Raw genomic sequence first — 16,476 nt, 5'->3', positions numbered from 1 at the left:
TATTCCGCATTGTGTAGGCCCCTATTGATTTAAATCATGTCAGAGAAACCTTTGGCAAGCTTTGTCGTCCAAGCGATCGGAAGGGAGTGCCCGTCTCAGAGACTATGTATCTCCGTTGCCTAGCAGTAATCAGTCACTGAGGTCCATCAATCTCCATCAGCCCTTGGCATTCCATTTTCAAGTGGACGGCATTGAAGTACAAAGCTCTTTTCATGCATCTAACAATAAATTGTGGTTAACAATTAGAACTAGTTCAAATTCTCATAATGTTTTTAAAATTAAAAACACTATGGGTCAAATGACCAATAAATATAAAGAACAATCTTTTTCTTCTTCTTCTGAGCCAGAAGGACGTATACTAAAGTAATGCCCTTTCTGCATGGCTCCAGGTGATTTATTCGTTTACAGAATAATATCATTTACTTTGAGAAGCTGACCTGTCACCTTGTGATTTTCAATTGCGATCCAAGGCTTTGTATTATATACTTCCTTGTCTCTTCTTATTCTTCCATTGTCCCCCGACTCTTTTTCAATCACTTCCACCTCTCATCAGCAAAATGATATCAAGTGAATAGCTCAAAGATGATATTCAAGCTATCGTGTATCTAATATATACTCCACGTGTCTTCTTTTATTTTCCAGAATCATTTCAGACTGTATACACACAGTCATGATCGAGAAAATTATATTAACAGATTAAACAAAACACACAAGGATTATTACCAAAGGGAAGGAAATTCAATTAAACACTAGACAGGTTACATATTGGCCCGGATGATTCAGGCCTAAATATATCTGACTTTAATAATACTCTTTAAAGAGGAAGTCCACCCTGATGTTACGTTGGTTTGAATAGAAGCATAACCAAAGGAGGAACGGGTCAGTGAATGTTTGATTAAATTTGTATCAAAGTTGTGATCAATCAAACACAAATTGGCAACTCTGTGACGTATCTTGTGAGCTCTCCTCCCATTTGCTCTGTTCTTTAAAAAAACATATCATAGATTGTTATCTTCCCGCTAGAAATTTTTCAACCATATTATATGCAATTATCGCAAATTTATTTCTATACAACCCCTGTATGGAAAAAGTCTATTCCGTCATCAATAACGAGGAAAATGAAAGTGTATACAATTTTATAGAAGAGCTCGCAGTGATCGCAACTTCAGATTTATATTAACTTCCTTATTTTTATTCGGAATTTGCTCAAACTTTCAATGACCTGTTCCTCTAATTTTTCTGATTCTAGTAAGACAAACTTATTCAGGGTGGACTTCCCCTTTATTATGAATGTTTAACATCCATTATAAACATGATAATAACTTATTGGATTAATGTTACACAATGATGGTGATCTGCCAAGAGGATATTGGTGAGTTCAAACATAACCCCACACCCTTTGTATTTTTAGGTACCATTATACATGTACCCCCCCCCCCTCCATTCTCTCTCTCTCTCCTATGTATCACCTCACTATGTCCATTTTATCTAGAGAAGGTGGGAAGGTGGGGTCCAAGATCGAGGGGTCTATCTCACTTCCACCATCCTGTTTAGTTCCTTTTTCTCTCTGTCTCTTTCTTGCATGCTCTACCTTTCCTTTGTTCCCCTAAATGATTGGGGGCATCTCGCGACCCCCTTTGTAGAACATAATGTATGCTATTTGTTTGTGTTAATCATGTTTATTTTATCTCAGTCATTTTCTTGTCTCCCCCCCCCCCCCCCCACCCCGTGATCACCGCTACCCGTTTGTTACATGTTCCTTCAAACGCCCCTAGCTTCAAAAGCGTTATAAGTGGGGAAGGGAGGGGGGTGGGGTGATGTCAGCTAGTTAGTTTTTTGGCCTGCTTGGTCTCCCGGTAGCGTATTTCTTATTTACACGCAAGCTAAGGGAATTCCTCGATTAATTACTCGATTAAGTGCTTAATTAAGTACTTGAAAGTGAACGTGGAAAATACATTTTGCGTTCATGCCAACAATAAATTCTTTGTATTGGTGTCTCAGTGATCCAAATGGCACCAATCTCTATTAACCTGTCTTTATGACTTTCAGTTTCAGATAACATGCATTTATGTTCCGAGATGTGATTGAACCGTCAGTATTGTGTAGCTCTATTTTCTATGGAATTTAACAAGCTAGAGTTCACCTCAGCACCAACAATATCTACTGTATTCAAATTTGTAGAATACGAGCTTCAAGACTTAGGTTGGATGCACCCACCATTTCATTTATTTAGTGATTAGTTTGAGACAAAACTCGAGTTCAAGTTCCTGGATGATTTTAAGGGATTTGTATGTGCGGCTGGTCCCATTCCCGTATACATGAAATTTCTAAATAAATTGCAGTGTTATAGGAATGGGACAAAAGTGAAAGATACAAAAAAAAAAGGGGGGGGGGGTTGGAATCATATAGGCCTACACGGATGTATTTCGGTATCCTATACTCCTCTGAAATTCAACCGGATGCTGCTTGGTGAAAGCTATGTCTATGGTTAAATTCAACAAAGGGAGTTAGACTACATGTGCATCTATAATGGTCTCAGATTGTCCTTTGCTTAACATGATTTAGTTCGTATGTCAGATTTAACTGAATAAATAAAATAAGAACGATTAAGGTCACTTATGTTAGAAACTGAGCATCAGGAATATTATCTGCAGTTGAATATTTATAATTTACAATCTAGTATGGAAATGGGACCAGCTGCATAAACATCATTTGGGGAACAAATCCCTTAAAATTTCCAGAAACTTGGTTTGTCTCATAGTATTAAATCACCAGCTTATGCAAATGACAATAATTTCTCGGAGAAAGAATATAAAGATGATATTTTTCATATACGATTCTAATCCGTGTGAAGTTCTTCTGGATATAAAGGACACGATATTTCTTGTACATAATCATATGGCATTACAATTGAACTAGGTTACTGATACATAATTATTTTGCACACGAGTATTCGTTTGTGCCACGTCTTTATTGCTGTGTTATATCTTTCTAAATGTACTCTGGAATTTTATTTTAACTGTTCCGTATAAACGTTATGCTTTTTGATGTAAATATGTTCATAATTATGCAGGGCCCATGGAAGACCACTTCTTATTGGTGAATGGGGCTACCCTAACAAAAAATAGAAATAAATTAATAAATATGGAAGATATGGAGCGTTATAAAATATAACGCATTGAATCTAACTTACACTACACTGACTTCAGTACACATAATCCTCGGAGAGCAAAGTGCGAAATTCCGTCACGCCCAAATGTCTAAATATGAATAAGTTCAATGATAATGTACAGCATAAACTTCGATAATAATGCAAATATGACTTGCCAACTGCCTGCAGTCACCTGGGAATGTTCACAACTTTGACAGTAATTTAAAGGTATGGCTTTACCGCTTTCTTCTCAGTATATAACTTCTGATTCTACTTTCTTTTTTTCTGGGCTATATATTATAAGACATTTATCACACCTTCCATCGGGGTTAATGCAAACAATAATTATTAAGGAGCACATAGATCGAGCACTGTGTTACTGTACCACAAACTTGCATGTGCAAAGATGACACTTTATTACACTTTACCAAGTTAAGTCTTGCTAGTATTATTATTTATATCCGGTCCCAAAATTATGACGCAACCATCATACTCATTAGCTAATAATAAACATGTAAATCGGCATCAACAATATCTGTTACAAAGCAATGTGACATAAACAATAAACCATCACATAGCATGATTTTTTTTTACTTGCACGTCACTGTTTTACTGTATGCCTATATAGAAATTGTACACCCTTTTGTTGTTTGCACCTTCACTAGACCGAAATTTCTGTCTCTTTCGTTCGTTAACCTCTGATTTTTTTTTATTTATTTATTTATTTATTTTTTTAAATTTTTTTTTTTTTTGGGGGGGGGGGGGGGTCGGCTTAAATCAGAGGCTAACGAACGAAAGAGACAGAAATTTTCGGTCTACACCTTCACCTGCTGTCACAACACATCCCATCCCATAGCTTGGAAAAGCTGCTTCAGGGATTACCTCATCAAGTATCAAGAATAACACATCTTACAATTAATCACTATCGTTATGTAAGAATCTAAATCACCGTGAAGGGCGTGGTCCTAGCTGTAGCTAGATCTTCAAGAGTATAGTGTTGCTAACCTAATTTTCACCTTCTAGATAGGCAAGCTTGTTGATAATTGGTCGTTCATATATTGTGGTAAATGCATTTCGACCTTATTTTAACCTCCACCTGCCTAGTCCGTGTCTGTCTTAGTACGTCATAGTAAATGGCCAATGCCCTCGAGGGCCGCTCGAGGGGCAGCATAATCAGCAACGGTTACAAGATCGTTGCAGGTCTGAAAAATCCTTTGTAGTTTAATCCACCTAGTATTTGGCGTTCTTGGAGCAAGGGAATATACTCCTTTGTCCAACGCCTCCAGAACTGACTGGTTGCATGGGAATTGAATCATATGTCTCCATCTCCTCCTACGATATTAATCTTTCTTAGAATCAAACACTCCAGGTGATAAGGAAGTATTATTTTTGGAGAAGAAGGTTATATGCGTGGTGGTTCCTCATCTTTCCCCGGCCCCCCTTCATTGTGAACTTTATTTCACACTAATATAACGTTCATAATAACACATATACAATTAGAGTAATAGGTGACATCGGACTTGCATTTAAGATTGCCTCTACTTATTGTATAGAAATAGAAAAAAACATATTTTGCCAATGTATCAATCAATTCATTCAATGCACGTAAAGCCCTCACCATTCTTCTTCACTGATTATGATCTTTATTCTTCATTTTTATTTGCGAACTTGAGGATACCATCAATTCCAGACCGCGACGATAAGTTGAAATTTATCACGATTTTCTAGCAATTTGAACAGTGGATCACTACAAAAACGTATGAAATTAGTGTTAAACATACTGAAGACAAGATAGTTTGATGTGTGAGGGACAAGAGTAAGTAAAAGCATAAAATAATAACGTAAACTTTCTTTGCATATGGCCATGGATGGCTAGCGCTATGATTTTAGGCCTAGATCTATGTCATGTCTTTGTTGACCTTGTCGACGGGATCGGGAAGGGGTGGGGCGCGGCAGGGCCTACTGCACTGCCATCGTCAGGAAAGGGGCGTTGCGTTGCGTTGTTTTGACTTCATGTTTGTGAACTTGATGTCGGGCATATTGACTTAACTGCAGAATACCCTGCACATTTGAGCTGAGAATGCCCACATGGAATCCGGTAGGGTTAGTGATAGGGTAGAATAATGCGCAGGGTATTCTGCAGTTGTTGGGATATAAATAAAGAGAAATAATGTAAAAAGATTTTAAGAATGAGCCTCCGGCCGCCTCCTGATGACTTTGATGTCCCCAAACTGTGTATTAGTATTACTATATTATTATTCCATTCACTTGGACAATTCTTCACATTCCCTGAATGATCAACAGATCTTTTAGACATTGAAACGTCCAGACCACTTTTGTGCACTTTAGAATACATATACTCGCTCCTGAAGTGGTGGGATTTTTCATAAGCAAGTTTTGTTCCCTTTTGAGCTGAGAACTCTCTGTCAGCTTATAATATTAATAGCCCAGTCATAAAAGAGGGCAAGGATTTGTCACTTTGCACTCCCCAAAACAGGCTAACTCTAATGATTGTGATATATTAATTCACACTAGGCCGTAGCTATGGCAGATGAGAAGAGCTTGGTCTCTGTGGTTGAACATCACACACAATTACTGGAAGGAGTATTGGAAGGAGTCAAGTTGAAGTTCAAACTCAAAGGTATAACTTCTTCTTTTTTCTTGCATTAAATTGTTTCTTTTAAAAAAAAAATTCTACCTGTTTTTCCATCAGTACTGTAACAAATCAGGGTTTTAGTATGGGACGAAGGTTAAGCATTTTCTGTTGTACGAGCATGCGCTATAGCAATATGGTGCATCGTTGATTTAGCAATTACCAAACTGTAGGAAAATGAGCATAAATTACATATTTTGATCATGTTGGTGCAATTATCATGTTTCTTTTGGGGATATTACTTGTATAGTAGTGATCTAATCAGGAATAAGGGGTTATACTGAAGATTATATGTGAAGATTTTATGGGATTAGCAGAAATATTGTGTTGAAGTGTTGTTTTACTAACGAGGACATAATTGTTCTTTTATACGGTTATGTATAGGGAATTTTTTAGGATGGTCAGGATTGTGTAATTAGGACTTTCCACTGCACTGTATCCGATACAGGCCAGCCTCACCGAGGCTGGCCTACTTGTAATTGGCGCTGGCCTTAGTTTTTACTTGAAGTCTTACTTCTAGTCCACACTTGTACTTGTTGAACGAGTTTGCCCTGAATGTTGGTTGGTTCGCATTAAAAGAATTCAACATGCAACTCATGATTGGTCTGATTTCTTAGAACAGTGAAACCGTAGTTAGACATTGAGATCGAGAATCAGTGACAGGAGTTGACAAAGCATGGTGATTGATTGATTGATTGCTCGAAGGATGTTCAATTGACTGTTGCTGTGCACAACGATTGGGGTGACCGAATGCAGTCGAAGGATGCACGATTGTTGATATACGCCCTGTGACGAGAGCAGTGAAGAAATCCAGCCATCAAGCTACGGGCATATATTTTGTCCAAACGGACGGAGAGCGCCTGGCCAGACACGGGGCATCCTGACAAATATTTCGTGTCAAGCCAAGGTGGCGAACCGTGCCCGTCACACATGGTGTCAGAAGTGGGATTGCTGATGGCGTGGAGTGGTCGAGCTGACGGAGCTAGGGGACGACGGCAGTAGCACTGACGGAGCTGGGGGACCACGGGCAGTAAGTCTGACGGCGTCACAAGCTGGTAGAGCTGACGGAGCTGGGGGACGACGGGCAGAAGGCCTGACGGCGTCACAAGCTGGTAGAGCTGACGGAGCTGGGGGACGACGAAGGGCAGTAGGTCGGACGGCGTCACAGCTGGTCGAGCTGATAAAGCTTGGGGGCGACGTACAGTGAGACTGACGGCGTCACAGCTGGTCGAGCTAAAGGAGCTTGGGGGCAACGGGCAGTAAGACTGACTGCGTCACAGCTGGTCGAGCTGACGGAGCTTGGGGACGACGGGAGGTAGCATTGACGGTGTTGCAACTGGTCGAGCTGACGGAAGTGCGGAACGACAATGGAGAGAAAGAACAATGAGCCCAGGGATGCTGAGAAGGAAAGGAAACGAACTAACTCTAGAACAGTTGAACACTTTTGGAAAGAGCCATTTTGAACTATCAGAAAAGACTTGGATTTTAGTTTTGAATTGTTTTGATAACATGTTATGATTTGTTGTTGTTGCATAAGTTAGAGATAAGTTAGCTTGGGGACCAAGCTTGGGAGGGAAGGGAATCGTGTAACAAATCAGGGTTTTAGTATGGGACGAAGGTTAAGCATTTTCTGTTGTACGAGCATGCGCTATAGCAATATGGTGCATCGTTGATTTAGCAATTACCAAACTGTAGGAAAATGAGCATAAATTACATATTTTGATCATGTTGGTGCAATTATCATGTTTCTTTTGGGGATATTACTTGTATAGTAGTGATCTAATCAGGAATAAGGGGTTATACTGAAGATTATATGTGAAGATTTTATGGGATTAGCAGAAATATTGTGTTGAAGTGTTGTTTTACTAACGAGGACATAATTGTTCTTTTATACGGTTATGTATAGGGAATTTTTTAGGATGGTCAGGATTGTGTAATTAGGACTTTCCACTGCACTGTATCCGATACAGGCCAGCCTCACCGAGGCTGGCCTACTTGTAATTGGCGCTGGCCTTAGTTTTTACTTGAAGTCTTACTTCTAGTCCACACTTGTACTTGTTGAACGAGTTTGCCCTGAATGTTGGTTGGTTCGCACTAAAAGAATTCAACATGCAACTCATGATTGGTCTGATTTCTTAGAACAGTGAAACCGTAGTTAGACATTGAGATCGAGAATCAGTGACAGGAGTTGACAAAGCATGGTGATTGATTGATTGATTGCTCGAAGAATGTTCAATTGACTGTTGCTGTGCACAACGATTGGGGTGACCGATTGCAGTCGAAGGATGCACGATTGTTGATATACGCCCTGTGACGAGAGCAGTGAAGAAATCCAGCCATCAAGCTACGGGCATATATTTTGTCCAAACGGACGGAGAGCGCCTGGCCAGACACGGGGCATCCTGACAAATATTTCGTGTCAAGCCAAGGTGGCGAACCGTGCCCGTCACAGTACATTTGTTAAAGTCATGTTTAGTTAATCTGGTCTAGTGTATTTTCATCAACATAATGGCCAAATCCAGAGTAACCATTCTATTATTATTTCATTATTCTGTTTGTATTGATGTATAGAAAAACTTGTATGTTGCAAATCAGAATTATGAATACGGTAGATATTTTCATACAATGGTTTGGTTAGAAGTAATTTTCTTAACCTGTATGACATGATATGTCTATTGATAAGGATCAAATTTTGATCGTTTTTAAAAATTTAATTTCTTGGCTCCCCCCCCCCCTCTCACCTTTTTTTTTGGGGGGGGGGGAGGGGTGGCCATGAGGCTTTATTATACATGACAGTGTTTTGGAGCAAATGACTGTTTATATCTTCCATTAATGACTACCACCAACAGATGCTATGCAAGATGTTATAGAAACGGGTATCTCTCAACTTGGCCAATCAATTGGAATCTACTACTCTCTTTTCACAAGGTAACTTATATTGTGTTCCTTATAATTTCTTCATATATAAAAATGAAACCCCAAACGACATTCAACTGTCTCATTAGGTAATATTTTGTTAAACTGTTCCATTTTTCCAAAGCTTACCGGTAGTATATAGTTTCAAGTAATCTAAGATAGCTTTGTCATTTCCAATCTTTAATTTGTTCAATTTTTTTATAAAGTGTACAAATAGCAAAATGTAAAGTGTGCTGTCCCATAAAGAGATATATAAGTATGTGCCATTCTAATAATAATAATAATAATTTGGATTTATATAGCGCTTAATACAGTATATCGTCTCTAACTCTAAGCGCTTTACAAATTGTGTTACCCCGGTCATGTAGGATTCATTCACTCACAGTATGCACCATCTCCACTCCCTGGGGAGTATTACTACCATATGGTCACTGTAAGGGCCTCTTACCAGGTCCACATTTCTCTCTTGGGTATTGAGTGGCAAACAAAGATTATTGCTTTGCCAAAGGACATGTGCCGTGTCTAGATATACTACCACATTTTTAATATCTCTGTTGGAATTTGTTGTCTGGGTGCTTCAAAATTTGGTTGCATATGACACAAAGTAACATTTATGCCAAACTCCATACCATTGCAGATCCAAGAAATTTCTGATTATAAATGTGTTTTCTTGTCCTTTTTGTGACATTATTGTGGAAGCTCACATAAACCCTTCTGAGCTACCAACCTTGCAATGATACTAGACAACAAATAAAAGTAGATGAATATTTCCCGAAAGAGTCATGAACTGGAAATGCATTCAAAGTTCACAATGTTTATTTTCGCTTTCAGTACAGATTGAACTTTTTTGAACTTCTATGTTTTAACACATCAACATTTTTCATGTTGATCGTTAAATGCAGACAGCATGAAATCTGAACTAAATCATCTTTAAGTAACTGATGACGAAAAGGTTCATGAAGTTCAAGAAAGAAGTTATGACAAGTAGACTTCCTGTTATTAGAAAAAAGAGAATTTAGAATAAAAAAAGGGAAAAGCTTATTAAGTTTCACCAAAGATGTAAGCTTCATCAACAGTTCTAACCATAACCTTTGACCTCTGAACCTTAGGGTCAAAGACACAGCCATTGTTTAATCTGGCAATTAGTATATGGCATATTGATAGTGTCATTTGGCTCATAAAAGGCATCCCACAGCATGGATATATCAACTGCTATTGAAATGTTGTGTTTTGAAGAAACAGATTGTGCTAAATATTTCTTCAGGTCAAAAGTTCATTGCTAGTTTTCCGCATTTGATAAATTGTTGTCCCATGCACCTGTAGCTGGCAATAATTTCATGTTTACGAAACGCTGGTCCCGCCTACTCCAGTTTATGGGGTCAAATTATTGTCTTGGAGTTCAATTGTCTGGATACTATTGTTCTATTTGCTATGCATGATTGCTCATGTCTGGTAAACAACATCCTTGCAATTATGGTTGATTGGCCATGAATATCATATCCTTGCATTGGAGACAAATTTGATGAATTGACAGTTTATGATAGAAAGGTAATTATTGCTAATATGTCGAGCCATTCCTCAGAAGTTTAAAAATAGACCAGTCTAGAATGGTAGGGGAATGTGAAATTTAGCACTTTTTCTTTTACAATGCTTGCTCATGTCAATTGAAAAAGTTGCCTTGATTTTCTAATGTTGTTTCTCACTCACCTACCGGTACTTAATTTCAATATCCCACCTATGTGTGTGAAAATACAGATATTATGTATTTCCAATTGTTTTTACATTGTTAAAGCAATGAATTTAGTAATGGCTAGATTCAAATCATTGTAAGTATTGTTTTCCAGCTTTATTGATACATGCTCACACCTCCCTGACATAGCAGCAATGTTATATATTCAATCTGCATTCAAACTGTTTTAATACACTAAAGACTCTAGGTAAGATTGTAAGATTTTATTGACTCTATCAACCCCCTCTCGGGGTACAAGAGTACAAACATATTTACAACATAGTATCAATATAACAATAGTATAACAATGATAAACATGTGATAATATGAACAATGATAAACATTATATATACACATGTATTTTATTCAGTACTGAGATATAACATAAACCAATTTGATATTTTCTTTCAGTTTGAACATAGTAAGTCGTTCAGATCTAGAAGGCCTCTTCAAGCGTCACTACCACCACCAGACTGTTCAAGATGCTGTCTCAGGGCTAGAAGATCTTGAGGTAGGTCTCAGTGTAATCATTTGTCAGATATCTAATTGCGAAAGGAAATGCTGATATACTACAGCTTTTGTTTACCCAAACTGGCTAAGTAATTGGTAACTTATGATGGTCGGAAGGAAGACGAAAATAGTTGATTAAATAAAAAAAGAAATACAATTCAAGATGGCAACATGTCCCAGATTGCTCTTATATTGGAATAAATTTTCCAAAATATTGGAGCTGATAGGTTACAGTGATTAATATTTCAAATCTGCTTTTAATGTAATTATTTGTAGACACTTTTGCCACCCCCAGTTTTATCAATCAGTTTCTATTTGACATATTTGTGAATCTATATAACTTCAAATATTTGAATGCCTTCCTGTAATGCATTATATACTATATACATGGGAAAAGTAAAACACATATGTGTATGAAATCAATGTAACCTTTTTGATGTTCGTCAACAGACTGAATGGGACCATTTCCTTGAAAACGCACAAAAGCAGATGTCTGTCGTTCCTGAAGGGATACATAATCCCCTTAAGCTTATTGTGGGATCTCAAGGACCATGTGATTTAACGGTGAAGAATGCAAGGACTGGGGTGTAAGTTGCAATTACCTATTTATAATAAATGCCACTTTTTTCACCGAGAAATACCATTTATCAAATATATCAAAGAATTTTTGCAGTGAGTTATTTCGTTTTCTATGCCTAAAGGTAAAATACCAATGAAAATAAAAAATGTTTTTCAAATTTCTTTTCAAAAGGAGCCCTTCATTCTTGTCTTTGTCTTTTCTTATGTCACCTAGTGTGCCATGTTACCAGCTAAAAAGTGAACATTATTTTTGATCTTTTAGAAGACTGTAGGGTGTATGGTTCATTTATGTTTTTGAAGCTATTATGCAGTACTAGCCTCTATGCTTGCTCATGCTTACAGAATGTCAACATTGTTGTCATACCTGGATGGAACACACAGTCTTCTTCTTGTTCTACTCCGACACTTTGCCTGACAGCCGTGACGCACCCACGTGGCCGAACTCCAGACAAGGCGTCCAGAGGTCGAGGAGGCCGGAGGTCGTGTCTTGATTGTCTCGTTCGGCTCACAAGAGGGTGCACTGCAGTGGTTAGACATCACTGGATGTCAGTTTGACATGGTGACAGATGAGGAGAGGAAGGTAGGTATGCAAGCTATGTCAGAGGTTAAACAAACAGAAGCATATGTTCCAGACTATGTGCCCACTGACCATGTGCAATGGGGCATTTATACAGATTAGTTCTGATGAAATATAAATCTGAATGTGTCATTTGTTGTCATTAAAACCAGTTCAAATGATGGTCAGTCAATTCAATCTTGTATGAAGTAAGGTTTAATAACGACTACGGTACCAATATCCCCCAAAAATATTTTAAAATAGGCCCTTCCATGTATTGATGTTTGTATTGGTATCATGCTTAATTTTGTCAGGGTTACAAGTTTTTCAAACAATATGATATACGGTAGGCATTAAGAAAACAATTAATTTCTGCAATGTAATATTGACCTCCCTTCAAAGTGACTGCTGACTGGGAAGAAGGAAGCTGCTTGCAGTCTTTACCTATGTCACTTTGTCATTGTATCATATGGGCATCAATGTCTCTGGTCTCACAATCGAGTCACCCCAAAAAAACATATTCAACACATTCCCCTTCTGTATTCCTTTCTATTGTTCCTGGATCAGATCTACAAAGCTTTTGGCCTCAAGGTGTCCATTCATAAGGTGTGGCAAATCAGTTCCATGATGTATTATGCTGAGCTGAAGGCTGCAGGTTTCGCACTGCCAAAGAAACTGGACAATGTTGTGGATGACCCTAATCAGGTTAGTCATATATAGTTGATAGATTTGTTTTTGTTTTTAGGATGATTGATTCAAGAAAACTCACTTCTATACCTACCAATCCTTGGGGTAAATATTGTGTCACATTATTACTGAAATGATCATGGCATTGATTTCTCAACCTGCGAATCTCAACATACTTGGACAATTTCATTATCAGTTTATGCTACTCTGTATTTTTAATCTTTTAAGTTCTGCACTTTTTCTCCTCAAGTCTTCTTCAGTTTCTTCATCTTTCTTGTCTTAATTAATCTGTTACTCCTTCCTCATCTACTTTTTCTAGTTAGTATTTATTCTTTCTTCTTCCTCCATCATCTCCATTTCCCCTCCCTCTTCTTTTTCTTCTTCTACTTCAAACTCTTCCTTTCATCCCACTTTACGGTACTTTCACTCACATATTTTCCTTTTTTACCCATCTTAAGTATATTGCAATCATGTGTCTTTCCTTGTTTTGCTCTGTAGATGGGTGGTGATTTCATCCTGAATCCTGGTGGTGAGGTATCCATGGTGTACTGCAGTAAGTTACCCCATGACAGACCATCCGTGGATGAACTCCTCCCAAACCTCAAGGTATTAAACATGATAAGTGTGGATTCTTAGAATTCACTTTAATTTAGAATTTATGTTGTATTCATCATGATCAGGATCATCCCAAATAGACCACAATTTAGGCTCGGTCACGTATTCTACGATAGACCATAACAGTTTTTTTGTGTACCAGAAGAAAAACTTAGATCCTACATATACATGTGATCACTTATCTGTGTGAAATGTGAAGTGCAGTATGCATAATTATTATTATTATTTTTTTAGTATGGCATATATGTGAATGAGACTTTAGTGAATAAACATTTTGAAGTCATGCTGGTGTGTTGATGATGCTGCTGTGAAATGAAAGAACCTGGTGTCATTTTGATGATTGGATGAAGCCACTTGCTTGCAGATAATAAATTTCAGTTTTTAAAATCTTCAATATATTCTGCATTATGAGTCAAATATTGTTTTAAAGGACATTTATTTAATCTTTGATATGTTGTTGCCATTAGTTGAATCAAACAGAAAGTTGCTAGTTGGTAAAAATGTAGAAACATGCTGTTTTGTTTTGATAGAAACTCTTCTATTGATTTCAACTCTTTAAGCATGAGGGATTGTATATGTTGTGATACCACCTTGTGTATCTAACTTTTATGGTGTTTTATGGTTTGTTTTCATGCTCTCCAATAGAAAAGGGCCTTCAAAGAGCCAGCTGATGATACTGCATAGACAATCAACTCTCTTCTTCGTCTTTCTCAGGGATCTTGTAATCAGTTTGGACACGTACAGGAGATCAAATCAAGTCATTCTTCATTTACAATATATATTTTGCAATGATATGGATTTTATATGATTGATCAACGGGTCAACTATACAGTGTGTCCCAGAAAAAAACGAAACCAAGAATTTCAGAATTATTGATGTTTTTGCATGGCTGATCGTCAACGAAACAGAGCCAAGTCTGTTATCAAATCTGTTTGTCGCTACAGCAGGCAGCCAGTGAAAACGAATTTGTTTAATCAAATTATGGAAATGTAAGCATTACTTTAAACAAACAGAACTTGTTATTTCTGGCTCATTTTTCCTGATTGAGGTATCATATGAAAGGGCAGAAACCGTCCGCCAAATGACTTTTTGGTACCCTCTCTTCAAATTGCTAATCACTCATGCATGAAACGTGCATCATAAGAGTTGCATCAAATGAAAGATGATCATCGAAGCTTTACAAATATGTGTCATTTATTCATTATAATTGTGATTAAGTTATAATAAAACATCAATAATTCTCGGTTTCGCTTTTTCTGGGTCGCACTCTATAGAAAGTAGTCTGTTGTAAGAGGGGATGAAGCAGGGTGAAGAAGTTACATTCCCAGGGTGAATCACAGTACTATTTATAGGGGAGGTCCCCTCTGGCTTGAAGTTGACCTAACAATACAAAGTACTATCCCACAGTTTGGTAGCACATCCACTACTAACCACGACCCCTCTACAAGTTGCGATCAATCATCCAGAATGGTCAACTCTGATTTATCTCATGGGCACCTTCCCCACTGTTTTTTTTTATACCAAAAATTTCTATAAATGTCCATTTCCTTGTCTATTTATGAAAGAGTAGAGCTATTTCATATAGGGGGGGGGGGGGTGAAAACATGCAATATTTCTAGGGCATGTGTGTAATTAGATATTTCCTTCAGAGAAAATAAATTGTTGAGGTGCTTGCAGGGTATCTCACAGCGTTAACCAATTTGCATTTGTTTGATACAATCTTTTAAAAATTTCAATTTGATTTTCCATCAGATTTTCCTCAAGCAGACACTGATCTTTTTCTTTTTCTTCCTTCACTATCAATGTGGACCTCCTTATTAAAGCATGTCAATTGAAAGTAATTTCTACAGTGTGTACTGCATGTAATTTAAACTGAAGTGAAAATCAGTACTTGTGCAATATGCAACCTTTCGTACAAATTTGTATATAAGGAATCTATTTTTATAATAGTTCATTTTCTTTCTTACCTTTGGAACCACATTTTTGTGCAACCTTGTCTACAAGTTTAGCCAAAGTTTGAACTCATGACGGCTTTAACCAAAACCACTTCTGTGGAAGTCATTGCCCGATGTCAAAGAATTTCTGGCTAAACCTGTAAGACAATGTAGACTGGTTGGTACCTAACATGTATTGGAATGAGATACCCGTTTGAATTAAGTTTCAACCATTTTGTACCAAAGTGCTACTTACCTAGATGTATTTATTTCATTATCAAGGTGAAATGTAATTTGAAGGCCATTTCTGTCAAAGGCATATTATGAGAGATATATACAAGTATAGGGATCGTACATGTATAAAAGTTTACAATGATGTAACTTTCATAAAAATGTGTACATAAGGAATCTATTTTTATATCAGCTCATTTTCTTTCTTTCATTTGGAACCTTTGGAACCACATTTTTGTGCAACCTTGTTTTCAAGTTTAGCCGAAGTTTGAACTCATGACGGCTTTGACCAAAACCACTACTGTGGAAGTCATTGCCCGATATCAAAGAAATTCTGGCTAAACCTGTAAGACAATGTAGTCTGGTTCGTACCTCACATATATGAATGAGATATCCGTTTGAATTAAGTTTCAACCATTTTGTACCAAAGTGCTACTTATCTACGGGTAGAAGGCCACTTCTGTCAACAGCATATTAGCAGAGATATACAAGTCTAGGGATCGTACATGTATAAAAAGAATCATTAGCAACAAATTTCCTCTATGTAATGCCTAGTGTATTAAACTTAGTTTGTCATTGAAATACTGCCATGTATGTTTTGTTATTGTAAAACAGAGTAAAAATATTAATCAGCATTCATTGAAAGAAAATAAAAAGTATTTCTTCCCTGTCAAAAAGTGATGCTTTTTTAAACCATGTATTCTATCGATGGTGATAATTGAAATTAATACTAATTTATGAAGAATTTATTTTGATACTTGCAATAAAAAAAATTGATATGAAGTTCATTCAAAGTGTTTTTTAGTCATGGATCTATTCAGAATGTGTTATGTAAATTAACAAGAAAGGTACGGTAACTGTTTTCACCTTAGAGTGGCACGGTAACATTGCCTCAGATTCTGAAACAAAATCCTG

The 16,476-nt window shown here is 37.2% G+C and overlaps 1 protein-coding gene across 2 annotated transcripts; it reads left to right on the top strand.

Annotated features, from left to right (window-relative positions):
* The first annotated feature begins 4,804 nt into the window (after positions 1-4,804).
* Positions 4,805-14,244, top strand: LOC583181. 2 transcript variants are annotated; one of them, XM_011679224.2, is made up of 9 exons: positions 4,808-4,967; positions 5,687-5,792; positions 8,654-8,732; positions 10,861-10,960; positions 11,410-11,546; positions 11,881-12,118; positions 12,662-12,799; positions 13,280-13,387; positions 14,042-14,244. In XM_011679224.2, the coding sequence occupies exons 6-9, from the start codon at positions 12,095-12,097 to the stop codon at positions 14,078-14,080; spliced, it is 309 nt and encodes a 102-aa protein (XP_011677526.2). In that variant the 5' UTR covers positions 4,808-4,967; positions 5,687-5,792; positions 8,654-8,732; positions 10,861-10,960; positions 11,410-11,546; positions 11,881-12,094; the 3' UTR covers positions 14,081-14,244. The 2 variants fall into 2 exon arrangements, with proteins under 2 accessions (XP_030855239.1, XP_011677526.2); XM_030999379.1 differs by lacking the exons at positions 12,662-12,799; positions 13,280-13,387; positions 14,042-14,244 and having other exon boundaries at positions 4,805-4,967; positions 11,881-12,081.
* Positions 14,245-16,476: the final 2,232 nt, after the last annotated feature.

The sequence above is a fragment of the Strongylocentrotus purpuratus genome, unplaced genomic scaffold (assembly GCF_000002235.5).
Source record: "Strongylocentrotus purpuratus isolate Spur 01 unplaced genomic scaffold, Spur_5.0 spur5_scaffold_5, whole genome shotgun sequence".
In the NCBI taxonomy this organism is placed as follows: Eukaryota; Metazoa; Echinodermata; class Echinoidea; order Camarodonta; family Strongylocentrotidae; genus Strongylocentrotus; species Strongylocentrotus purpuratus.
The sequence above is the reverse complement of the archived record's forward strand: the minus strand, read 5'-3'. Positions and strand labels throughout refer to the sequence as shown.